This window comes from Lepidochelys kempii, chromosome 3 (assembly GCF_965140265.1).
Source record: "Lepidochelys kempii isolate rLepKem1 chromosome 3, rLepKem1.hap2, whole genome shotgun sequence".
Lineage (NCBI taxonomy): Eukaryota > Metazoa > Chordata > Testudines > Cheloniidae > Lepidochelys > Lepidochelys kempii.
This window is the reverse complement of record NC_133258.1, coordinates 24,157,425-24,183,836: the sequence shown is the minus strand read 5'-3', so window position 1 is coordinate 24,183,836 and position 26,412 is coordinate 24,157,425. Positions and strand designations below refer to the sequence as shown.

The following is a 26,412-nucleotide window of genomic DNA, read 5'->3' as shown; positions in this document are numbered from 1 at the left end:
TAGAGCCATCCTCTTTGGAACCCCCTTTCAGGTAGTTGAAAGCAGCTATCAAATCCCCCCTCATTCTTCTCTTCTGCAGGCTAAACAATCCCAGCTCCCTCAGCCTCTCCTCATAAGTCATGTGTTCTAGACCCCTAATCATTTTTGTTGCCCTTCGCTGGACTCTCTCCAATTTATCCACATCCTTCTTGTAGTGTGGAGCCCAAAACTGGACACAGTACTCCAGATGAGGCCTCACCAATGTCGAATAGAGGGGGACGATCACGTCCCTCGATCTGCTCGCTATGCCCCTACTTATACATCCCAAAATGCCATTGGCCTTCTTGGCAACAAGGGCACACTGCTGACTCATATCCAGCTTCTCGTCCACTGTCACCCCTAGGTCCTTTTCCGCAGAACTGCTGCCTAGCCATTTGGTCCCTAGTCTGTAGCGGTGCATTGGATTCTTCCATCCTAAGTGCAGGACCCTGCACTTATCCTTATTGAACCTCATCAGATTTCTTTTGGCCCAATCCTCCAATTTGTCTAGGTCCTTCTGTATCCTATCCCTCCCCTCCAGCGTATCTACCACTCCTCCCAGTTTAGTATCATCCGCAAATTTGCTGAGAGTGCAATCCACACCATCCTCCAGATCATTTATGAAGATATTGAATAAAACCGGCCCCAGGACCGACCCTTGGGGCACTCCACTTGATACCGGCTGCCAACTAGACATGGAGCCATTGATCACTACCCGTTGAGCCCGACAATCTAGCCAGCTTTCTACCCACCTTATAGTGCATTCATCCAGCCCATACTTCCTTAACTTGCTGCCAAGAATACTGTGGGAGACCGTGTCAAAAGCTTTGCTAAAGTCAAGAAACAATACATCCACTGCTTTCCCTTCATCCACAGAACCAGTAATCTCATCATAAAAGGCGATTAGATTAGTCAGGCATGACCTTCCCTTGGTGAATCCATGCTGGCTGTTCCTGATCACTTTCCTCTCATGCAAGTGCATCAGGATTGATTCTTTGAGGACCTGCTCCATGATTTTTCCAGGGACTGAAGTGAGGCTGACTGGCCTGTAGTTCCCAGGATCCTCCTTCTTCCCTTTTTAAAAGATTGGCACTACATTAGCCTTTTTCCAGTCATCCGGGACTTCCCCGGTTCGCCACGAGTTTTCAAAGATAATGGCCAATGGCTCTGCAGTCACAGCCGCTAATTCCTTCAGCACTCTCGGATGCAACTCGTCCGGCCCCATGGACTTGTGTACGTCCAGCTTTTCTAAATAGTCCCTAACCACCTCTATCTCCACAGAGGGCTGGCCATCTCTTCCCCATTTTGTGATGCCCAGCGCAGCAGTCTGGGAGCTGACCTTGTTAGTGAAGACAGAGGCAAAAAAAGCATTGAGTACATTAGCTTTTTCCACATCCTCTGTCACTAGGTTGCCTCCCTCATTCAGTAAGGGGCCCACACTTTCCTTGGCTTTCTTCTTGTTGCCAACATACCTGAAGAAACCCTTCTTGTTACTCTTGACATCTCTTGCTAGCTGCAGCTCCAGGTGGGATTTGGCCCTCCTGATATCATTCCTACATGCCCGAGCAATATTTTTATACTCTTCCCAGAGTATACATGAGGTATTATAAATACATGAGGTATTATAAATCATGCTTTTACTTTTACTGTACCATTTGCTCTCTAAACCAAGTTAATCACATAGGATTAAATACACTTTAATCCCATTTAATCAACATTGTTCCAATAACTAATTATGTTTCCTAACTTTACGCATCACTATTGTTTTTTCAGCAATGCAATTATCAGTAGTCAGCACAAGGACATTTTGCAAATTGCATTTTCATGCTCCACTAGATGATCAATTCAAGATTCAGAGTAACAGCCGTGTTAGTCTGTATTCGCAAAAAGAAAAGGAGTACTTGTGGCACCTTAGAGACTAACCAATTTATTTGAGCATGAGCTTTCGTGTCTTACATATCACCCAGAGACTAATTTGTTTGAATTTGTAAACAAAGTACAGCAGCAAAATGAATAAATAAAATGGAGATATATTAGTAGATATCCTGGTTTTTCATTAGGTACATTTAGAATTACTGTACAAAATAATTATTGGGTCCAAATTTTATATATGCATTAACAGTTTTCTATAGCTCTTGAATCATCTGCAATACACTGTCACTTCTAATTTCCATTTCCCTTTTTTTAACCACAGCAGCTTTGGAAAAGTTATGTAAGATGCTGTACTTGTATCAAACCTAAGCATGATGTATCCTTTCTTTTTTATTATTAACATCACTGTTATCATAATCTGTAATTGCTCATATTTATACAATTGTTTCAAGGCCCAAACCTACTTTTTACTCAACAAAACTCTCAATTGTAGGGTTTTTTCTTTATGTAATGGTAATAAAGTTGAAGTTGCTAATCCTGCTTGTAGCATGAGCATAACTACAGGCAATGGTAGTTTTGACATTTGTTTCAGAATGGACAGGAGTAGACCCAGATTTCCTCCCCGCCGCACACATCCCTCAATTAATACAGCAGTACTACTATTTCTAGTTCTCTTTTTATATGTGTCTGTGCCGAAAGGATAAAAAGAATTTGGAGGAGGGAAAAAGGAGGTCTAAAGTATTGTAGGGAATGAGAGGATTGGAGAGTCTCTCTGGGGAGGAAGACTACCTTGAAGAATTTCTGACGAAAGGAAAGAATGAATAGGAGTCTTTAGAGAGTATGAGAGTGAATGAGGTTCACATTTTGAAAAAGAAGAAGAAAAAGTCCAGTGTCTAATCAAGTAATGTGTAACTTGTTCTCTATTTCTCATATACTTCTATTCATCAGATCATTTTCAAATCAACCAGGTAAATCACCGACTGCAGACTATTATAATACAGAGTGGGAATTAGGAAAGGGAGATAAACTATGAAGAAACAAATGGAGTTTCCTTACTGTAACTGAAAGTGCTTTGAGATGTGTGGTCCCTATCTGTATTCCACACATGGGTATGCATGCACGACATGCACCTGAGTCCAGAAATTCTTACAAGCAATGTCTATTGGCCCGCACATGTGCAGCAGGTCTCCTCATACTCCCAACTGAGGGTATAAAAGACGATGTGGGCCAACTCCTCTCCAGTTCTTCTCCTTACTGTGAATTCAACATAATCCAAAGCAGAGGGAATGGAGGACGGGTAGTGGAATACAGATAGGGACCACACATCTCAAAGAACTTCCAGTTACAATAAGTAACCTCTACCTTTTTCTTCAAGTGCTTGTCCCTATGTCAATTCCCCATATGGGTGATTGACAAGCAGTGCTCAGACTGGAGTTGGCTGCGAAGAAGCCAGCACTAAGGATGTTTGCAATAATGCAGATCCCACTGCTGCATCCACAACAGAAGCAAGAACTAATATGTAGTGTATAGCAAATGTGTGGATGGAGCTCCAGGTGGCCGCTTTGCAAATATCTGATATCTGGACCTCCTGCAGGAAAGCTGTAGAGGCAGCCTGTGCTCTCACGGAGTGAGCTGTGACACTTCCGGCGGAGGGATATGTGTTAACCTGTAGCACTCTAGGATGCATCCTGAAACCCACTTAGAGATACTTTAAGAGGATATAGTTTGACCATGCAATATTTCTGGTATGGCAATAAAAAGCTTTGGTGACTTTCTGATTGGTTTGGTTCTTTGCAGATAGAATGCCAGGGCACACAGGACATCGAGGGAGTGAAGTCTCTTCTCTTTGATGGAAGCATGGGGTTTCAGAAAAAAGACTGCAAGGGGACATTTTGGTTCACGTAGAATTCAGAAACAACTTTGGGAAGAAATTTAGGATGTAGGTGAAGGGAAACCTTCTCCTTGTGAAAAATCACATAGGGAGGTCTGCCGTGATGGCTCTCAGCTTGCTGACCCTCCTGGCTGAAGTAATAGCCACTAAAAATGCGACTTTCATGGACAGGTGGGGCATGGAACATGTCGCCAAGGATTCAAAGGGTGGTTTGGAGCGTGTCAACAGGGCAAGATTAAGGCCCCATTGAGGTGTAGACTTGATCATTGGTGTCCAAATTAGGCCCTTCATAAACTGAATTTGGGTGGGTGAAGACAGAATGTCCATCTACCAGAGGGAGGAAGGCACTAATTGCTGCAAAGTGGACCTGCAACAAACTAATAGAGAGACCTGAGACCTTTAGGGACGGGAGATAAAGATTCTCAGAATACTTTCAGTGACTGGAGAATGTTGATTGTGCTGCAGCAGGCAGAGAAATGCCTCCATTCGGCCAGGTAGCAGGTCCTGGTCGAATCTTTCCTAGATTAGGTAAGGATAGCCTGAATAGAAGCTGAGTAGAAACATTCTATTTCCAATGTGCATCTGAACACCAGGCTGTGAAGTGGAGTGAGCCCAGACTGGGGTGTTTTATTTTGCTCCTCTCCTGAGTTAGGAGGTTCAGAAAGCGGTGTATCTTGATTGAGGGATGGGCAAACATTGTCAGGAGCTTCTTGAACCAAGACTGCCTGGGCCAGTTGAGTGCTAGGAGAATGATGCTGGCCCTGTCACAACATACCTTTTTCATGACCTGTGGAAGCAGGGGAATGAGAGCAAAGGCATATCTAAGGTAGTTTGTCCAGGACAAGAGGAAAGCATCTCCCTGGGAGCTGTGGCCCATGGCTCCTCTGGAGCAATATCGGGGAAGTTTTCTGTTCATTTGGGACACAAAGAGGTCCCACCAAGGTGTACTCTATTGTATGAATATTTTGCCCAGGATAGAGTCGTGGATTTCCCACTCATGGTCCACTGGAGCACTCCTCTGGAGGTATCGTTGGAGAGGCATTTTTCTTGACACTTTTACTCCCTGGCAGGGAGGCATCTGGCCAGTGCTGATCTACCATTGATTACTCAATACCGTCTCAGAATTTAGGTAAATATCTGGGATGTTCTAAATGTATGGCTTATGTCTGTGTGTGCTTAAATCTAATAAAATGCAGTTTTAGACAAGAGCATATTTACTTGCATTTATCTTTGATCAGACGGAATTGCTGTGTTCCCATTGATTTATTCCTGACACCACCTGGAATGAAACAGTTACATTACCACTACTGGGGGTTCTGAAAACCCCGGGTAACAGAATGTCTATATGGAAGTAAAAACAATGAGTCCTTGTGGCACCTTAGAGACTAACAAATTTATTTGTGCATAAGCTTTTGTGGGCTAGAACCCACTTCATCAGATGCACGGAGTGGAAAATACAGAAGCAGGTATAAATACATGAAAAGATGGGAGTTGCTTTATCAAGTGTGAGGTCAGTCTAATGAGACAATTCAATTAACAGCAGGATACCAAGGAAGGAAAAATTACTTTTGTAATGGTAATGAGAGTGGCCCATTTCAGACAGTTGACAAGAAGGTGTGAGTAACAGTAGGGGGAAATTAGATTTAGGTTTTGTAATGACCCAACTACTCCCACTATACATCCTTCATGTCGACAGTCATGAACCACATCTCCTCCTGAAGTGAGGGAATTATTGATGCCAATGTAATCATCCTTAATTTTGACTTTTGTATAAAGATGTTGAGTTGCCAAAGGTCTCTCTACCCTCCGTCTTTTTGGGGGGACTAGGAAATATGGAGAGTAGAACCCTCCCCCTTGATATTCAGGTCGGATGCATTCTATTGCCCCTCAGTGTAGGAGGGATTCTGCTTCCTGTTGAAGAATCACCTTGTGAGAATGGTCCCTGAACAGGGACCAAGAAGGGGGCTTGTTAGGGGGAAAGGCAGAGAAAATATATGGCTTACCCCTGATGGATAATCTCCAAAATGCCTGTCATGATTAATTGCTGGTTGTGAACGAAGAGGGTGAGACAGCCTCCAAAAATGGCACAGAAGAGTTGGGTGGCATCAGTGGTGGTAGGTGGGACTCAATCCATGTCAAAAGTGGCCTTTTGTAAGTGGCTGGGAATGGGTAGAGGTCATGGTGGTAGAGGGGACTTAAAAGCAAGGCCTCTGAACCCTCTGGCATTTTGTTGGAGGCTTGGCTGCGCACTAGTAATAGAATGCATGAGGAGATGATGGCCTTGGTTTATAGGTTTGTCTCTAGGGTTTCTTCCTTGGGGCTGAAATGTAGATCCTCAGGGAGTACAGGGTCAATCTCAAGTCCTTTAACAAGTGTAGAGATTTGTCCATTTTCTCATTAAAGAAATTCAGCTCGTCAAAGGGAAGGTCCTGAAAGGTGTTCTGGACCTCCCTGGGAAATCCCAACAATTGTAACCAAGCATCCCTCCTCCTGACTATACCAGTGGCCAGACTTCTGTATGCCACATCTGTTGCACCAACTGTGGCCTGAAGGGCTGTTTTCACCACTAACTTGTGCTCCACTATGAAGGACTGAAACTGGGCTCTGACCTCAGGGTGGAGATTGTCCTTCAAGTTCGCTCGCATGGAATAATTGTTAAAGTAATATTTTTGCTAACAGGGCCTAATAGTTAGCGATGCAAAATTGCAGGCCCACAGAGCAGAAGACCTTTCTCCACAGGAAGTTGAGACTCTTTGGGCCCTTGTCCATCAGAGTGGTCCTTTGATTTTGTGACCTAGCCCTTTCTGTAGCTGCCTGTACCACCAGCAAGTTGGGGGCGGGGTGGGAGAACAACAATTCAGGTCCCTTGGCAGGGATATAATAGTGTCTCTCAGCAGTCTTAGGTGTGGGGGTACAGGATTCTGTGGTGTGCCAGACCATTCTATCCAATTCTAGGATGAACTCATTAACCAGAAGGGATACTTTACTCAGTCCTTGAGGTTGCAAGCTATTCAGGAGCCGGTATTGTGGGTTCTGGACTTCCTCCACTGGTATCTGGAGGTCATTGGCAACTCTTTGTATTAGGAGGGGCACTGCTTATCTGAGGGGCCAATGGAAAGGGATGTCACCCTGGCCCAGATCGGATAGAGGCCTCATAAACTTCTTCATTAGGTGTTTCCCAAGGCAAAGCTCACAAGCTTCTCGAGTTCTTGGTGGAAATGAGTGACAAATACTGCACTTTGCAGAGATATGCATATCACCCAGATGCAGCACTGGTGTTCATCACTGATGGAGAAGGAGTCAGGGCAAGAGACACAATCCTTGAATTGCAGGATTCTGGGCATAGACCCACACAACAGGGAAGGAATCCCTAGCTGGGGAAAAAATAAGCTACACTAACTATGCTATAAAATCTAACTATATTAATAGTCTAAGAAGAATAAAACTAGTTATAAATCTATTTTCAGGTTTTACAAAATAGCTGAAGGAAGAGAGGACACACAATTCTGACACAGGCCCTGTGGCAGTAAGAAGCAACTGGAGAGGCATTGGCCTGCACTGTCTGTCATTCCCTTGGTCAGGAGCACAAGGAGAGACCTACTGCACACGTGTGGACCAATGGACACGGCTTGTAAGAACTTCTAGACTTCGGCACATGGCTCACATACATACCCACATGTGAAATACACACAGGGACCACCATTTGTTCTTCAGTTGATGCTTTCATGCAAATGTCATTATTAAAAAGAACTAGAAAACAGATCTAACTATAATATACAATATATGAGGATTATTTCTGAGTTATTTTTTCAAGATTTCCAAGAGCTGATATGAGCAGTTCTTTACATCATGTTGAAGTAATTTTTTCAACATATAACTAGAATCCAGTTGGAAATAAAATATAATAATAATTTCAAAATAACTATTGAAGACTTCCCCCCTCACATGGTTTTGTATCCATTTTCAATTATAATATAAGTATGGCGCTACCCTGCTTTTAGATATGTTATCAAAAATAATATGAAAGCCAAAATTCACCATAGGGGAATAGAACTACAGAAATATTACAAATATAAAAGAGTTGAATATGATACATAAGCAGAATGTATGGGAAAATGTAACATTAACTTCTTACACTTCTAATTTTTAAATAGTTCTATTCCCTTGTTATTTATTATTGAGAACATCAGCATGAAAATATCTTATTCTTAGTTTCATAGATTCATAGATTTATAGATACTAAGGTCAGAAGGGACCATTATGATCATCTAGTCTGACCTCCTGCACAACACAGGCCACAGAATTTCACCCACCCACTCCTGTGAAAAACCTATCACCTATGTCTGAGCTACTGAAGTCCTCAAATCGTGGTTTAAAGACTTCAAGGAGCAGAGAATCCTCCAGCAAGTGACCCATGCCCCATGCTACAAAGGAAGGCGAAAAGTTTATCTGCTTCTTCTGCTTAATTCTTACCTTAAATCATAATCCTCTCTTTGTGGACATCATAATTGGTAGCTGTGGAAAATGCTTATGATGTAACAGATCATGACAAATAACGATAATTAGATGTTTGCTTGTAATAACTATTGATTGATCAAGTCATTTTAACTGGGTTCTAAACATCATGTAAATCATATAGACTCTCTTAATATTTTGTTGCATAAAGCACAAATATTTAAATTGCATATTTTATTAAAAATGAGGCTTATTACACATATCATATTTCTATTAATGTTACATAAACTTTAATAGTGTCTTATTTTCTATCAACATTTTACTAATAAATATTCATCATAAAAACTCTTTAGTATCAAATATTCACAAGAGTAATCCTGAATAAATTGCCAAACAGTAACACAATATTAATATGGTAAAACCCAGAAATAGTAAACATAAACCATCTATATTAATGTGTTACAGAACAGTTCAACAATTTTCAAACAAAGTGATTTGTGATACTACAGTCCAATTATCTGTTCCGGTTCATGGCTGGTAAAAGAATCCATGAAATTATTTCAGATATGGGTGAAGCTTTTTGGGCTTAGCTTTTCTTGACAGCCCAATCCTGATCGGGCCACTGCATGTTTTAAGAGGTTGCACTCTTATAATTTCATGTGACAAATAGTTTCCTAAATATATAAACAAAAGAGAAAGAAATCGAGGATGAAAGCAAAAATGTATTTTCATATCATGTACATATAAATTACATTCCTTTAAGACATAGAAATCAACCATGGGTACTCAACAATTAGATACTATGGAGATGGATACTATAAAAAAAAACATAGAGTACGAAGAATATATAGTTTTGTCTGTACCCATAATAAGGACCAACTTATTACATTATACTTCAATCAATCAGAACACAAGTCGCTATATTATAAATATGGCCAGGAAAAAGTCTTGTTAAGGATAGCCATTGAACAGTGGTCTACACCTTTTGGGATTTGACAATACAAGTGAATCAACTGGACAAAACCCCATCTCAAAACCAGACAATAACTAGACCTGAACAAGGGGTGAAGCTGGTTACTCCTCTTGAACTAAAATTTGTGTTAAATATTAATTATATGGAAAAAGATGGAAGGATGGGAGGATGTGCATGTACTGATTGTTTAAAATATAGCTGGAAGCCAGGTCAGAGGAGGTTGGGCAAGATTCTAGACAGCTCTACAGTGAAACAAGGACAGACTGTGTAGCTTAGAGAGAGTACTGTTTAACTTATTCTAATAAAGTTCCATGGCACATGACAAAATTGTTCACTATATGGAGTCATGCTGCTTGCTCCTAGACTTCCCTGCTGGCTGTTGCTGCTCCCAATTACCAGTTTCATGGCACAAAGTGGGACAGTGAGAAATTTAAAGCTGATTGGATCATTATTCACTTGTTGATTTTCCAGCAGAGGGGGTTGATGCGGAAGAAAGTAGTCATGCCTTCCCTCCCACGCCCTGGCCTGAAGTATATCACTGTAGAGCTTCCATGGAAGGACTTCCACAATACTGGAAGCAAAGAGCAAATACAGTAGAGAAAGTGCTCCTTCCTCTTTCTTCATCCTGTGCCACTCAACATCCTTGGGGCTTTTGTCCTCTACCTATAGAATAGGAGGGTATGATTTGCCCACATGTTCTAAACTCAAAGATAAAGTATGAATGACAAGATACCCCATCCTAATCAACAATTAAAAAGCTACATAACTGCTGCACTAGAGAAATTGAAAAGAAATAAATAACATACATTTTTGTAATATTTTAATAACACGGGAATGTTTTGCATAATTAGAATAATAACTTTATTCTTACCTCTTTCTTTCTGTAAACTGTCACTTCTTTCCTTCATAAATGTGTGAGACAAAAAAACAGGGTCCCATGGGAATCGATTTTTACAACCTGAATCAACATAGTCTTAAAACAGAAGCATAAATATCACATTTAACTTTTAAACTGCCTTGTGCAAATATATTATGACACAGTCTTTAATTACATAAGCACATACTATTTTTCCATAGATCTCTGACTCATTCAGGGCACGAGACAGATGATGCTCAAGTAATGAGGAGCTATTCAATATTTTGTTTTATTCTTATCGTTCAATGTGTATCCCAAGACATTATTTACTGTACACTATTCAAACCCTGCTATGGAGAATTATTAATTTCCTCATGGGCTTTTCTATTGCACTCATCACTACTGTCATTGAGTGCTTCAGAAACATTAATTAATGTATCTTCACAAAATCTCTGTGAGGTGAGGGGCTATTATTATGCCATTGTACAGATAGAAAGCTGAGGCATAAAGAGATTAAAGTCAAAAGTATGCACTAATTTTGGGTGCCCAATTTGAGATGCCTAGGACCTGATTTTTCAGAGTACTTAGCATCCTATTGCACTTTATATTGGGAGTTATGCTTTGAATATAACTTCAGTTGCAGCTGTGAGTGCTCAACAGTTCAGTCTCCAGGATCTCAAATTGGGTACCCAAAAACTGTGGAACACAGAGTTAGTGACCACCTCTGAACAATTTCGTTTTAGTGATTACTTTAGCACCACATAGGAATTCTGTGGCAGAGGCAAGGATAGGATGCTACCCTAGAGAACTGCATGAACTATAGGAAGTAAGTACTGAAGCCTGTGCACTGTACTAGTGACAGTAGCTCAGTACTTATTTCCTATATTTCATAGAACCACTACGTAGGCTCCTGATTGCTCAAATGCTGTCTCAATGCACCCAGATCCTGGCAATTCGATAGATTCCCTTAGAGCTTCCACTCCCATTTTGGACCCTTACCTTAATAAAAAAATCACAATAGAGCCTCAAACCTCGTAAGGTATGTAAGTATGTAACAGAGTGACCACTATCACAAGCAATAGTTAGGGAGCAGAGCACAAAATTTTATTTCCAAGTATTTATTTAAATGTTTATTAACGTATTAGATAATATTTTTAAATAATTCTGTTTGCTTACCTTCTTCAGAAAGTGAATAGAGCAATTCTTCATCTGACATACTTGAAGAACAGAACTCATGAGGTACTTTTTGCTTTACATTCCTACTTAATATTTTTCCTTTAAATGAACTTTGGTTATTAGTTATATTTTGCCCTGCTGTAGTACCACAGATTGGAAAGGAAATGCATGCTTTTGTTTGAGAAACACTTTCTAAATTTTCATCAATTCTTTCAGAATTATTCAATTCAAGAGGATTTTCTTGTATAGTGTTTGTTTCTACTTTGGATAGCTTATTTTCATGTTCCTTACTAATTTCATGAAACATACAAAGCTCTTCCAACACTAAATCAAATTTGCTCTTCAGTTCAAATTCAGATATGCTTTTACTTTCTGAAGGTAAATGCTGATCTGTCATATCTTCAAAACATCCATTGTCCATTATGGATAAATGTGGTATTAATTTGTCTCCTGAAGCAACACATATTGCAGATTCATCTTTTGAATATGACAAAATTAAATTAGTTGATCTTCTTCCATGCAGCATAGTCTGATGTTGATTTTTGTAAGTTATATAATTTTGCCCAGAACTTATTTCTCTTGCCTCTTCTAAATCTTCAAGATTTTGTTTTATAGTCATTGGCTTTGAATTGAGTGTGCAAAAATTTATATCTTTCTGAATGTCTTCATCTAGGGAAAAAGTCATTGTTTCTTCTCTCTGAACCTTAAAATACATATTATTATTAGACACTTCAGAATTTCTCATAATTTGGTATTGTAAAATGCTGTTCATTTCTTCACACTGTTTTTCTGTGTCATCACTCAAGGAACTCCTGCAATGTTCCTCTTCAGTTTTTAGTACTACATCTTTATCTGTAGAAGGGCCACAATAGAATGGTGAAGTGGAACATTGGCCATTGTCTAAGAAACAGTGAAATATGTTTCCATTATTGAAACCAGTATTTAGAAAGTGTACATACTTGTTTTCATTTTCTAAATGTTGACTATTTCTATTGTCTGGTAGTAACTCAGAGTTACAATTTACTATGAATGTTGTTGACAATTCAGGTAGAATACAAACATTTGATTTATCAGGGACATTGGGAACATTTTTTATACTAGCGACTGTGCTTTCTTCAATGTATTTTTCATTATTAGAATTCATTTGCCTTACAAGTGGAATCTGGTCCATTTCCTCAGAATCAGAACTAAGAGGAATTTTTTCATATGTGTCAAAAATAGAAAAAAGAGGTAGTTTTGGAAGACTGCTACAGCATTTTTTTTGCCATTCTCTACAATTGCCATACTCTTTTTTGTCAAAGTTTTCTTTGTTAGTAGTTCTCAGATATTTTGGAATAAGATTTGTGGCTTCATGTGCAAAGTTCACGCTATTTGTGATTCCCCTGCTTCTGTGTTTTTTATTTTCACTTAAAGCAGAATGCAAAGTTTTCAATTTTTCTTTAGGAAAAGCAATATTATGTATTTTTCTTTGTTTCTTCTTCTGCTGCTTTACTGTAGCTACCAGCGTGTGCAAATTCGAACATCTATTATTTAACTTTTCTAATTTCATTTTTGAAATTGAAGGCAAATAATTCAGAAGTACAAGGTTTGTTTCTGTCAATATTTTTTTGGTACTGCACCAATTTATCTTCCATAAGAAAGAACTATCAAAATTGTCCCTTGGTAAAAGCAGTCCATTAGCACCTAAAGGTTGCCTTTTACTATCTTTTTCTTCACTGTCAAACATTGAAATGATACTATGCATTCCTGTACTACCTCTGGATAAGAGGCAGTATTGTTTGGCACATCTCCCTTCAGGTGACACTCTTCGTTGGTTACAAAACAGTGCTCTTTTGTGTAGAAAAGAAGTTTGCTTGTGTTCAGCTACAGTGCTAGAATAATGAATGTTCTGATATTTATGATGTAATTGAAAACCAACATTTTTTACTAATTTAGGATTTATAATTTCTTTACACATATCTGGATAAGTTATGTATTTTTGCTGAGATTCTGTGTTTCCTTTCAAACTATTATTTAAGTGTGAGTTTATCTTAACTTGTTTTCTGCAATAGAAAGGATTTTTCTCCACTGGTGTACATTTTTCTTCAGCTGGATGTAAACAACTAATATTATAGGGAAAAAAAGCAAGGTTTGATTTTATCATGTTCACATTTTGCTGTTCTGAAACATTAACTTGCAAATAAATATGTGTACTATTGTTGTTATTGTTGTTATTAATACTGGTTATTAGCTCTGGAATTCTGTACTGTTCTATTGACTTTAACTTTTCATACAAATGAAACAAGCCTATGATACTGTCATCCTCTTGATATTTAAGCACATCTTTATTTAAAGATCCAGGTCTTGCCCTCAGACCTCCTAATAACATATCAAGAAAGAAGATTTTTAGTTGAGTCAGCTTCCTCTGCTTCAATATATTGTCAATGTCTCTTGGACCTGGCAAATCCTGTGTAGTACTATAAGGGCAATTGCCTTTGCTGACAACACTTTTAGATAAGCATCTTTTGATGTCAAGTATTTTTGTTGTACAAAGTGTTAATTCTGATTCATGTAAATTCCTGTTATAGTTAGCACAATGCATGTCATAATTTATGTTTAAATCTCTGTTCCTTAGTACTTCTGATATCAATGGAACAGTTGTTTCTTGTATATTAAATGTCCCATCCTCATAACTGACTTTTCCCCATGTTTTCAAAATATTGGTAGAGTTGCTACATTCATCACTTTGAGGAGTTCTAGAACCAAAGTATATGTGAATACTTAGGTATGTGATTGGCTCCTGGTCTTCATCACCTTCTGCATTTCCTAGCTCTTTCTCCTTGACATTCCTTTTAGCAAGCATTTGATTACACTTGACACTACTTATGTTGTTCCTTAAATTAGTCTCAATTATTTTTCCTCCTTCTTCTGCTAAAGCCCAAGTCTTTTGCTTGCTAACAGATTGGTGGTTACTTTCATTAAATTCAGAACAAACACTAGGAGCATTCACAATATTTTTATCATTTTGAAACTTTTGTTTTCCTATCATAGATATGTTTTGGGAACAGTAAATCTTTTCAGATTGCATCACATATGTTTGATGTTTAAAATTCTTCAGTTCTGTCTCCTTCAAATTAGTTGATAACATGTTACTATTTAATGTATTTGAAGCATTAGAACATTTACTTATGTTCCCTTTCATAAAAAAATTAGTTTGGGGGATTTTGAATGTTTGTATATTTTCAAACAATTTTAAAGTAGGAAATGTATGTGATGAAGCATTTTTTTCTTTATTATCTAGTTGTTCAACAGATTCACTCTCATTACCATAATGATCTTTATTTTCTTCCATGGGCAATTTTTTAAAACAGTTGTTTCTGTCCTTATTCTTTATTTCAGAAAATGCAGAATTAATGCCACATAAAAATGGAATATCTAAAAGCTGGTGTTCTTTCCACTTGTCATCAGTGCCAATTTTCTGACTTGATGTTTTTACCTGAAACAAATCTGTGTTTAAAGATGAAAGTGAAGCATTTAATTTCAGATCATTATCATTGTCTCTTTTATTATTTTCTGCTATATTTTTGCTGTTTTTGTTTACATTCCCCATATGGTATAATCCTGCTTCAGAAGAATGTCCATTTGCATTCAATAAAGAGTCATCTCTTATAATATTATGCTCTTCATTTTCAGTATTCCATTTTTTAGTGAACAGTTTGTTTTCTAATAGCCCGCATTGCAATTTTTCATTAATCCAAGGTTTAAAATCTATAAACTCACACATGCTAGTTTTTCTTTCCCTACCACCGATTTCCTTTTCTAATCTCCAAGCATTTTGACTGAAATTAAGTGATCCTTCTGACAAATATATAGGTTTATTTGGTGACTTCCTACATTCATCCACAAAGTATGTTCTTTGTTCCAACTGCTGTTGCTCATCTTTCTCTACGCTTGTATCATTATTTTCTATTTTAATTCGTTTTGGATATGGGTACCCATCAGCTTCATTTGATGACATTGATAAAAATGTCTGGTAATGCAAGCCTTTAATCCTCGGAAATATCTGGTACTTCCTTGATATGGCAGTCCTGAAATGTAAAGAAATATGCAATGATTAAAAATTAACCTTATTTTTAAATAATTTTAAACCTGTACAGAATACAAAAATAGGTTACTAAGAACTATTTCTCTATAAAGCCAAAAAAACCCACTTATTCATTTTATTACCACCTTGCTATTATAAGGAAGTTATAGCAATATTGCCATATTCATATTTGCTCTGTATCCACCATATGTTTAAGTTAAAGCTAACCAGACAGAAGTTATCCATTCACTACAAATCCAAGATGTGCATGAGGTTAAAATGGAAGGAACTGCCTCCAGTGTGTCAAGACAATGTTGAGTTTGAAATATTAATCATATTATTAGATCATTTATCACATTGAATTTTGCCAAAAATCAGAGTATTCATTACTATTTTTCAAACATATAGCCCTTAGTAATGAGTTCTTCAGATGTAGAGTGCAGGCCCTTTAAGGTTGTCCAGTCTGCAAAATCCAGCCAGCATTGTGGTTACTATGTGATGATTTATAGAGAAACTCAGAGAAATAGCTGCAAAACCAACCTGGAAGATAAAAGGTGGCAAAAGCATTTCATCTCATTAAGAGAACGTTTATTTATGACTAACACACAATGTAAATTATAAATACATTAATGCACAGAAACAGGTTATCTAAATGCATCTTTATGTGAAGTGTCTTTGTTTAAAAAAGTCACATACCCAGGGAATGGTCATATTTGGGCAAAATGAACATTTGTATTTAAGAGGAGAAAAGTGGACATATTGCTGTTACATTACTATTTTTTAATATATATAAATTAGCCAAATTATCACCAACTCTTTCAGAGGCTTTAAGTAGAATAAGCATTAAACACCAAAAACACCATGGGCAGATTGGGTCTCCAATTTCCAGGGTCGCTTGAGGACTATGTGTCTACAGGGCTTGACCTCAGCACACCAGTGGAAGTGTGGCTTAAAGTGTGCCTTATGGTGTGTGCCATGCCTCTGATTCAAAGACCACGGGGAAACCATAGCATGGCAGATCTCCTACTTTAATGGCCATGGGGAGAGCTACAAGGCCACTGGCTTGTCAAGGAATGGAATAGTTCCCCATGGCTCTGAGGTAGGAGGGTATTTACCCTGTGCAGGCAGGAGCAACTAAGTCCTGTCCCTCCGTACAGTGAGATAGTAGTTCCCCTCAGTGAAGCTGCCTGCCTTTCTCTCCCCTCTAAGTGAGGCAGCTCTCCCCACTCCCTGAGCAGCTTCCCCCTCACTGATGTGCCTGCCCCTCTCTCCCCTCGCTGAGGTGATTTCCCCCTCACTGAGGCTACCCACCCCCTCCCCTCTCTGAGGCGGTTTCCCCTTCACAGAGGTGCCTGCCCCTCTCTCCCCTCGCTGAGGTGGTTCTCCCCTCACAGAGGCTGCCCACCCCTTTCGCCCTTCTCTGAGGTGGTTTCCCCTTCACAGAGGTGCCTGCCCCCTCAAAGGTAGTCCCCCCTCACACACAGAGGTGCCTGTGCCTCTCTCTCCTCACTGAGGTGGTTTCCCCCTCACGAATGTGCCTGCCCCTCTCTCCCCTCTCAAAGATGGTTTCCCCCTCACTGAGGCTGCCCACCCCTCTCTCCCCTCTCTGAGGTGGTTCCCCGCTCACTGAGGTGCCTGCCCCCTCTCCCCACTCCGAGGTAGTTCCCCCCTCATGGAGGTGCCTGCCCCCTCTTCCCTCTCTGAGGTGGTTCCCCCCTCCCTGAGGCTGCCCGCCCCTCTATTCCCTCTCTGAGGCAGTTTCCCCCTCACGGAGGTGCCTGCCCCTCTCTCAGGCAACACCTGCTTTTCCTGTGTCCTGGACTCTAATGTAAGCCCAGCTGAGTTAGCAAATGGCATCACCCTGGAGCCTAGCCCTGGGATCAGTCTGCGCTGGTCACAGCCCTAGTGACTTGCGCTTCCTTGGCCACTGGGGAGCTGCACAAGCCAGGGAAGAAAGAAGAACCAACTGGATGAAGGAAAGTCCCAACGCTTCTTCGTCCTGGAAAGGGTGGAATTAGTCTATACATCACCTGTGTTGGTACATCCCTCCCCCACAGTAACCTTGCATTTTGGAGTGACCCCTGAAAAAGGAGTCCAGCCACCTTCATCTCTTAGGGGGTGAGGGACCCATCAAGTGACCCAAACTTCTGCTGTGGGGAGCCTCACCGGGGAGGGGACAGAGTGGGTTGGGATTTGCGTGCACAGGGATAGCAAGTTTGGGCCCATAGATGGCAGGATTAGGAAGGCTGCGGGGAGCCCCAAATCTAACAGCAATCACTCTACATGCCTTCAAAATGGCTTTGCCTTGAGGCCAAACTCTTCAGAATAGAAACTGTAATAAAAAAATTCCCTTATCACACTGAGAGTCTGTCTGCACTAGAAACTGTCCCTCTGCTAATGAGACCCAGAGCTCCTGAGGGGATGGGGCAAAGGGAACATTTGTTTCTCCACCCCCCACTATGACCCCCAAGTTATTATCAGGAAGGCCATAATGTGTAATGGATTCACAGATTCACAGGATTCACAGAATTATCCAGTGGAACAGCTGCAGACTGAAGAGTCTTCACCCTTTATATAAATTATAAATCACAGCAAAATACTGACACTGTAACCAAATGTTACTTAAAATCCAAGATTTTCCAGGGGTGTAACTAGCTCCTGGACATCTGGAAAGTTGTTTGTTTTTTAAATAGTGACATACCGGGGCCACAAAACACCATCCCCTACGCTCTCACCACCATAACATACAGTGCCCTGTGCCCATAACATAGTCAGAGGCTTTTGACACCAGAAACTGTCTCTCTGCTAATACCCATAACATACTGAGGGGCAACAGTGGGGACATATTCTGGCTCATTTTAAAACTGGTTCAGTAAAAATAGATATGGTTGCCTTAAACCAAGTCTACACTATGGCTCTAACCAATTTTAAAACCAATTTAGTTTTACTGAACAAGTTTTAAAACTGGCTTTAAATTTTACCCAGGCCCCATAGCTACAATATTCAAAGGAACCTAAGAAACATGGGAGACCAGCTCCCTTAGTTTCCTTTATAAATTACAGCCTATAGCCCACACTGGGGGGACCTCCATCTATTTTGGTCCTCAGGGTGCTGCTCCAAAACATATCACTAATAATAAAGATAACAATCAGATCAATAGTATTTCATTTCTAAGCCTAAACACAGCTTTTATGTTTATATGGTGAGTCATTGTAAACCCCATATACTGAAAACTTCTAACAATACAGTAAAGGAAATTAAACCCTAAATTATACTATGTATTCAAAGTTACAATGAAATCAGCTTTGGAAGTGAAAGTTATATATTCATGTCTTCTTGTTGCCAGATGGAGCTGTAGGGCAAATGCACTGTTAGTGAAAATATCACATTTTGTAAATGTTTGAAATTACTGTATCAGTGATATAACAATTTTACATATTTATTTTAAATGGTTTCACTTTTAGTTCTTTATATATTTCAATGTTTGTATAGTTAAAGGAGGAGTGAACTAGAGAGTATTTTCTGTGCAGTCTGACGACGAAACAAACGTAACATACATGGAGATGGAATTTGAAAGAGAACTGTTCAGCAGCACATCAGAAATGTCAGCAGATAGATAATCTCTTTATTTGCCTATACTAGTATGAAACATCTGTGGCCTGAAGCTGATAAGCCTGCTGCAGTGCAGGAGTAAGGAAGTGAAGGATTCTGGGTCTTCAGGAAGATTAAAAAATGCCACCCATCTGCATCAATGCGTAGGGAAAATTGATGGGGCTAGCAGTGAAATGTGGACAATCCCAGCAGCAAGGGAGGGAGACATTTGCCAAGGGACAATAGGTAGCTCCTTCCCTGTCAGTATCTGGCACCCACTGGCTGGCTGGGGGCGAGGAGTGCTGATTGGCCAGCATTCCCTACCTCCCAGGATTCACGAAAGCTCATGCTCAAATAAATTGGTTAGTCTCTAAGGTGCCACAAGTACTCCATAACTTTAACAGTTACTCACCAGCTTTCAGAAGCGGCAGACCTTCTCCTCCTTAGGATGCAGAGGAAAATAGGTGAGGGGTCTTCCCCAGCCAGGGGGTCTCTCCCCAGCAGGTGGCTCGTACTCCTGTCCCCCAGCAGGTGGGGTCTGCCTGCTATTGGGGAGGGATACCATGTTGGCTTCCTGCTTCCTGCCCCACTTGAGGTGGGGAGGCCGAGGGCTGCATGAGGAAGCTGTCAGGGCTGCCAGGTCCCCAAAAGGAGCAGCCCAGATTGGGCCTGCAACAAATGTCCCTCCTGCTCGAGGGAGAGGAGGCTGCTGTGACAGCTGCAAATGGCCTGGCAGGAGAAGAATTTCTTGCTGCCACCCTCTCCAGACCCCCTGCTGGAGGGTAGGGAGCCAGGCATTACATGGAACCACTAGCAAGGGCCCTGGCTCTGTGTTCCCAGGCAGCTCTGCTGGAGCCAGTCCTATAGGACCCATTTCTAACCCCCACCTGCTGGGGAGGGAGCCCGGGGGTCACATCGTGGTATGCTGGTAGGGAGGGGTTCAGGGTCCCTGGGTGGCCCTGCCCAAGCTGGCTCTGTTGCCTTGGCTCCCTCCCATCCCACTACTCACCAAGAAGGGGGACAGAGGTCACGTGGTGTCACCTTGTAGAGTCCTAGTGCCCAGGCTTCAGCCTGAACCCAAACGTCTACACTGCAATTAAAAACCCTGTGAGCTCCAGTACCACATGCCTGAGTCAGCTGGCATGGGCCAGCCACATGTTTTTAATTGCAGTGTAGACATACCCAGTAAGGGCAAAGATCACCACAGAGGTGGCAGCAGGGACAGTGGCAGGCCCCACTGCCAGATTTCACATATCTCCCCCGAGTGTCAGGTTTCAGAATACCAAAGAAGGGGAAGGGGAATACAGACTGATACATCACTTGTCTTACCCCTGGGCTCACCAGTAAATGACCATATTGACCTATAGCTGTGTTCAGTGAGATATTTGTCATTTGATGCTGTGGTAGCCATGGTTAGGGAGTGTGGCCCTAGAAGGGTACTGTTGGCAAAATGCAACATCAAATCTGCATTCCGGTTGCTTCCAGTGCATCCCAGGGCTACTAGGTTGATCAGAGGAATGGTTTTCTACTTTATGAGATGAGACTCAAAGACCTTGGCTTGTTTAGTTTAACCAAATGAAGGCTATGGGGAGATATGATTGCTTTCTATAAATACATTGGAGAGATATATACAAGGGAGGGAGAGGAGTTATTTAAGTTAAGCTCCAATATGGACACAAGAAGAAATGGATATAAACCGGACATCAACAAATTTAGGCTTGAAATTACATGGAGGTTTCTAGCCATCAGAGGAATAAAATTCTGGAACAGTCTTCCAAAGGGAGCAGTGGGGGCAAAAAACCTAACTGGCTTCAAGACTGAGCTAAATAAGTTTATGGAGGGGATGGTATGGTGGGACTGCCTACAATGGCATGTATCTGATCTGCAACTGCTAACATCAAATATAGCTACTGGCTGATGATGGGATACTGTACGGGGAGGGCTCTGAGTTACTACAGAGAATTATTTCCCAGGTGTTGGGTTTTTCCCACATGCTCAGTCCAGCTGATCACCATATTTAGGGTCAGAAAGGAATTTTCCCCCAGGTCAGTTTGGCAAAGACCCTGGGGTTTTTTCACATTTCTCTGCAGCATGGGGCATGGGTTACTTTAAACTAGTGTAAATGGTGGATTCTCTGTAACTTGAAATCTTTAAACATGATTTGATTTAACTCAGCCAAAGATTAGTAGTCTATTACAGGAATGGGTGGTTGAGGTTCTGTGTCCTGCAATATGCAGGTCAGACTAGATAATCATGATGGTCCCTTATGACCTTAGAGTCTATGTGTCTACAAGATTTTAATCTGCTTGAGTTTCAGTTTGAAGACCATTACTATTTTGATAAAGCCATGCCCATGGGGTACTCTGTGTCATGTGCCACTTTGGAAAGATTCAGCTCCATGCTGGAGCGGGCATTTGTACATGAGACTGGCGTACCTCATGTGGCACACTGTTTTGATGACTTCTTATTTGCAGCAAGGTTAGGGACAGGCAACTGTCACTATATGCTTCAGGCATTTCAGAATTAGCCAAGGACCTTGGGGTCCCCTTTGCCATGGAGAAAACAGAAGAACCTAACCAAAGTTTAATGTTCATGGGCATTGAAGCGGGCATAGTTTGAGGTGTTTCTAGGTTACCTACAGAGAAGTTGGAATCATTCATGGCACAGATACAGGTTCTCAAAGGGGCAAAGAAAATTGCGCTGAGGGAAATACGGGTGGTCATGGGGCACCTAAGTTTTGCATGTTGGGTTTTGGCTCCTGGTTGGGCATTATGTGCCCATCTGGTGTCAGCCTCCTTTGGAGGGCAAAAACCCCACCACTTTATTAGAATGAGAAGGGGAATGAAAGAAGACTTAGAAGTGTGGGAAAGATTCCTGGAAGAGTTCAGTGGCGTTTCAATATGGCATTTGGACTGGTAGTTCAGAGCTGTGGGTACAGTCTGATGCCTCAGGAGGCATAGGTTTGGGGATTTACTTTCAAGGACAGTGGCATGCACAGAGGTGGCCAGAAAGCTGGGTGGGTCAGGGTATTACAGGGGACACCACATTCCTTGATTATTTTTTTTCCTATATTGGTGGTAATCACTATTTGGGGAGCAAACTTCCAGAACAAAAAAAGTCAATTTCTGGTGCAACAACCAATCTATGGTTCATATAAATAGACAGTCAGCTAAGACTGCTCAGGTAATGAGACTGGGGAGGGCCTTCATTTTATGCTACTTGCAGTTTAATATCCTTTTTCATTCAGTGCATGTTCCAGGAGTGGATAATGGTGTTGCTGATGCTCTATCTTGATTTCAGGATGACAGACATGGGTGTAATTTGGAGGCGGCTAGAGGGGGCAATGCCTCCCCCCAAACTGCAAGCTTCAGGCAGGCCCAGAATTTGCACCCCCCCATGCACAGCCCTGTTGGCCTGACTGGAGGTGCCCCCTCCCCCCCAATATAGAAGTCAAAGTATACCTACGATGACAGATTCCAGGAACTCATCCCACTGGCCAGCAGTGATCCACAGGTGATGCCCCAACAACTCTGGAAACTTGTCTCAAGACAGCTGTGGGACAACGGCCTATAAGGCCAGCCTTTCAGAGATCACAGAATTTAGAGCACAGTAAGGGCTTCACTATGATTGGCCCATATCTACACTAGGTGGTGCAATATGTGGTGTCTTTGACCCACCACAGTTTGGCTCCCTCCACTATCTCTGGCTGGCTAGTGGGCATGTCCTTGTGGAGTAAGTTGGTGGGTTTCCCAGACTCATGTGGGCATTCCAGTGTGAAAACTCTTAGAAGGGTGGCCCAGGAGGGACAGGTGCCAGAGGGATGACAGGTTACCCATAACACTGGAAACCCTGACAGAATTAGTACAGGCTCTGCTGTGGGTCTGCAGCTATGGGAGGGATGCCATTTTATTTAAGAGGGCATTTGTTGTTGCCTTTTTTGGCGTTTTTAGAGTGAATGAGTTGGTGCCTCTGGCAGCTGTGGATTGGTCCCAGCATACGTTAAATGTAACAGATTTGCAACTATCTGCCCGAGTGGTGTCTCTACACTTAGCCCTGGTCTACACTAGGACTTTAGGTCGAATTTAGCAGCGTTAAATCGATGTAAACTTGCACCCATCCACACAATGAAGCCCTTTTTTCCGACTTAAAGGGCTCTTAAAATCGATTTCCGTACTCCACCCCTGACAAGTGGATTAGTGCTTAAATCGGCCTTGCCAGGCCGAATTTGGGGAATTTGTGACCACTCTAGACAGCACTGTCAACTCAGATGCACTGGCCAGGTAGACAGGAAAAGAACCGCAAACTTTTGAATCTCATTTCCGGAGACTGCGGGAACTTCCGGAGTGCTTCCATAGTGCAACACTCCGGAAGTCGACGCTTGCCTCGGTACTGTGGAAGCACTCCGCCAAGTTAATGCACTTAATGCACTTAGAGCATTTTCTGTGGGGACACACACACACTCGAATATATAAAAACGATTTCTAAAAAACCGACTTCCATAAATTCGACCTAATTTCGTAGCGTAGACATACTCTTAAGGTACTCAAAAACAGACCAGAAAGGGAAGGGGGCTTATGTGGTGTTGAAGGAATGTGCAGATGTATGCTTGTGCCCTGTAAAGGCAATAAGAGCTTTGCTAAAAACCCAGGGCCTACAACTGGGACCACTGTTCATATACGGTGATGGCAGCTGCCTGACAAGGTACTAATTCAGCATAGTATTGAGAAAAAGCCTTATGCTACAGTGGTCTCAACACCAAAAAATTTGGTACTCATTCTTACAGAATCAGGGGAGTGATGTCAGTGACTGCAGAGGGTTTTAGCTCATGACAGATGCAGGCAATAGGGCCCAGGAAATCAAGGTGTTGCAGGACTGATGTGCACCAAGGAAAAGATGGCCGGGAATGGTAAAATATAACTAACCCAATGTGCTTGTTTGTCTCAGAAGCTACACAGAGTATATATAATATCTGGATTTGTGCGCACTCTATAGTGCATTGGGCACACAAGAGGGCAAACAGGACAGTAGCTGGATTTCAGCTGGGCTTCAGGCCCAAAGCAGTTTGCAACCAGTGGTTCAGCAGAAGAGGCATGCTTTGGGATCAGTTCATGTCTAGGCGACAAGGAAGCACACAAAGCGGGACACCAGCTAAAGGGGGAGCATGTGACCTCCCCACATGACCCCGCCATGTGACTTCTCCCAGCCCGAGGCCCCCACACTCTCCCCGTCCCCTCTCCACCCCACGTTACCTGGGCTGGGGTTTCTGTCCTTCTGCTGTGCCGGCTTCCCCTGGCATTTGCCTGCTCTTCCTGGCTCTCCCAGGCAGCATGGCTGGAAGAGAAGAGGCTCTGGCCCCGCCCCTTCCTCTCTCTGCTGGGGCAGCAGGGCACTTGAGCCTGGGGAGGGTCACTTGACCCTTTGTGCCCCTCCCACCAGTCACCTTATTCACCTTGAGGAGAATGATCTTGGGGGATGTACAGGAGTTAATTTACAGGACAGAATCCAGAGGGATTTTAGCTTAATCAGGCAATCATGGCCAGAGGTGAGAATAGTATGGCCAGAAATACTTGCAAGGCAGGTCTGGTAGGAAGCTGCAGACCCAGCCTGCATTGACAAGGCTAGAAAGAAAATGAATAGAAAGATCACCAAGATATTCCTGGACACAGGGGATTCAGTTATACAGCATAGGGACATCTGTTACAATCAGCCAGAAATCTTCAGGGATGACAGCGTACATTTGTTAGAGGGAGGTTCTGACATATGGCTACAGGCAGAGGCACTGGAGCCAGGTAGGCTAGGGGAACCATGCCCCTCCCTCTTTTTCACATGGACATAATTTGGGGGGGCAGGGGATGCATTGCTCCTTCAAACTCCAGCCTCAGGCATGTGCAGAACAGTGCAAGTAGGGGCTGCACTTCATGGCAGAGTAGGTAATCAGCTCCCCTACCACAAACAGCAGCCCCTGCCCACAACGCCAGCCTCTTCCCAGTATGGGGCTGAGGTGAGCTTTAGCCCCACCTCACCAAAAAAGCCTGGCCCTTGCTCCTCCTCTTTCCCCTGAAGTCCCACCCCTTGGCCAGGCTGGAAGCCAGAGACAGGCCATGGTAAGAGCCGCCCAGGGAGCCCGGGCCACTGTGGGGAGCCCCAGACCCTCCACCTGCCCTGAGCATGGAGTCTGGGGGACACAAAGCACCCCCCGGGGTGTGCCAGCCGGGGCAGATGGAGGGCCCAGAGCTCTGCACAACGGCCCGTGCTCCCTGGGTGGCTCTTACCACTGCCCGACTCCGCCTTCCTTCTGGCCCGGGCCCAGGGACTCAAGCAGGGAGGAGCAGGGAAAGGGGCAATGGAGGAGGGCAGGGGCTTGGGAGAAGAGGAGGAGCAGGGGGTGGGTCACAGAGGAGGTGGGGAACCAGGGGAAGAAGAGAAGGGGCAGGGCCACAGAGGGGCATGGGGTCTCGTGGCCCCCCCACTTCTACCACGGTTCTGGTGCTCCCACAGGACATGAGAGAATGAACTGGGCAGTAATTGTGATTCCAGGCAGTGTAGTTGGGTGGGAGAAGTGACCAAGCTAGTCGCTGGAGCCACCTATAACTGGTTTCCAGCATGGTTAAGAGAATAAAATGAATGGTTCTCTGAGGTAAAAGATCTGGGATTTTGGTGATGGGTCTTGGCCTCATGTGATAGAGTGACACCTTGTGGCCTTAGCAGGCTGAGGTCAGACCTGTGGCCCTCACGGGCCAAGATTCTCACCCGGCTGCACCCTCTGTCCCCATTGTGGTGGGGAGGGTGCAGAGAACTGAGTCCTAGGGGATAGGCTGAGGAGATGGTTATATGGTAAGGAGCTCTGTAACCCTCACACCAATTATGGGTTATATGGTAAAGAGTCTTGTAATCCCACACTGGAACCAATTAAATGCTGGGTATAGGAAAGTATGGGTGATGGCACTGTACCATCCCGCCCTTGTGTTAAAGATTAATAAAAGTTGCAACCTGCCACTTAATTCCATGCATGTGTCTGTCCTCACTTTGCTGCTGTGTCCACATCAATAGACAAATGGAGGCTATGAAGGAATTGAGGACACTATCAAGAGGCTGTGAATTGGAACATGGTTGTATTATGTCTTGATTGGTCTTCAGAGAGCTGGCCCTTTCCAGAGACTATGAAACTTGTGTCTTTTTATTATGTCTTTATAGCACAATGAGGCCCTGTTTCATTATTGCCCTTACTACCACAATATAAATAAATATCGTAACTTGTACAGGCATCAACCAGAGGAATTTATCTGCATACAACTGGGTGTATTCCAGGGTAAGATATCTTGACCTGGAACTCATTTTAACAAGTTTTTTTTTTACTGCCCACTAGCTCTTCCAGTTACTAAGCGCTTAATTCTTCCACCCGGCTCATATTAAGTGGTACAGTGAATTGTCCCATTGATAGCAACTTGAATAAAGGTGGCAGAATTAGGCCAAAATTTTAAGTGTAAAGCTCATATTCATCCATCCCCATTCAGGAA

General features: G+C 42.4%; 1 protein-coding gene across 1 annotated transcript; it reads right to left on the bottom strand.

The window, feature by feature from the left end:
- Positions 1-8,791: 8,791 nt before the first annotated feature.
- RAD51AP2 (RAD51 associated protein 2) lies at positions 8,792-15,238 on the bottom strand. Its single transcript, XM_073335356.1, has 4 exons — positions 12,943-15,238; positions 11,242-12,678; positions 10,081-10,182; positions 8,792-8,910 (listed from the first exon to the last, which is right to left on the bottom strand). Exons 1-4 carry the CDS (start codon positions 15,236-15,238, stop codon positions 8,792-8,794), a joined length of 3,954 nt encoding a protein of 1,317 aa, XP_073191457.1.
- Positions 15,239-26,412: the final 11,174 nt, after the last annotated feature.

Coding starts and splice junctions, on each gene's coding strand:
- RAD51AP2 (XM_073335356.1), bottom strand. CDS start 15,238: ATGTCATCAAATGAAGCTGATGGGTACCCATATCCAAAACGAATTAAA. Junction 10,183..11,241: donor CTATTCACTTTCTGAAGAAG/GTAAGCAAACAG, acceptor TTCTGTTTTAAG/ACTATGTTGATTCAGGTTGT. Junction 8,911..10,080: donor CAGTTTACAGAAAGAAAGAG/GTAAGAATAAAG, acceptor TTATATATTTAG/GAAACTATTTGTCACATGAA.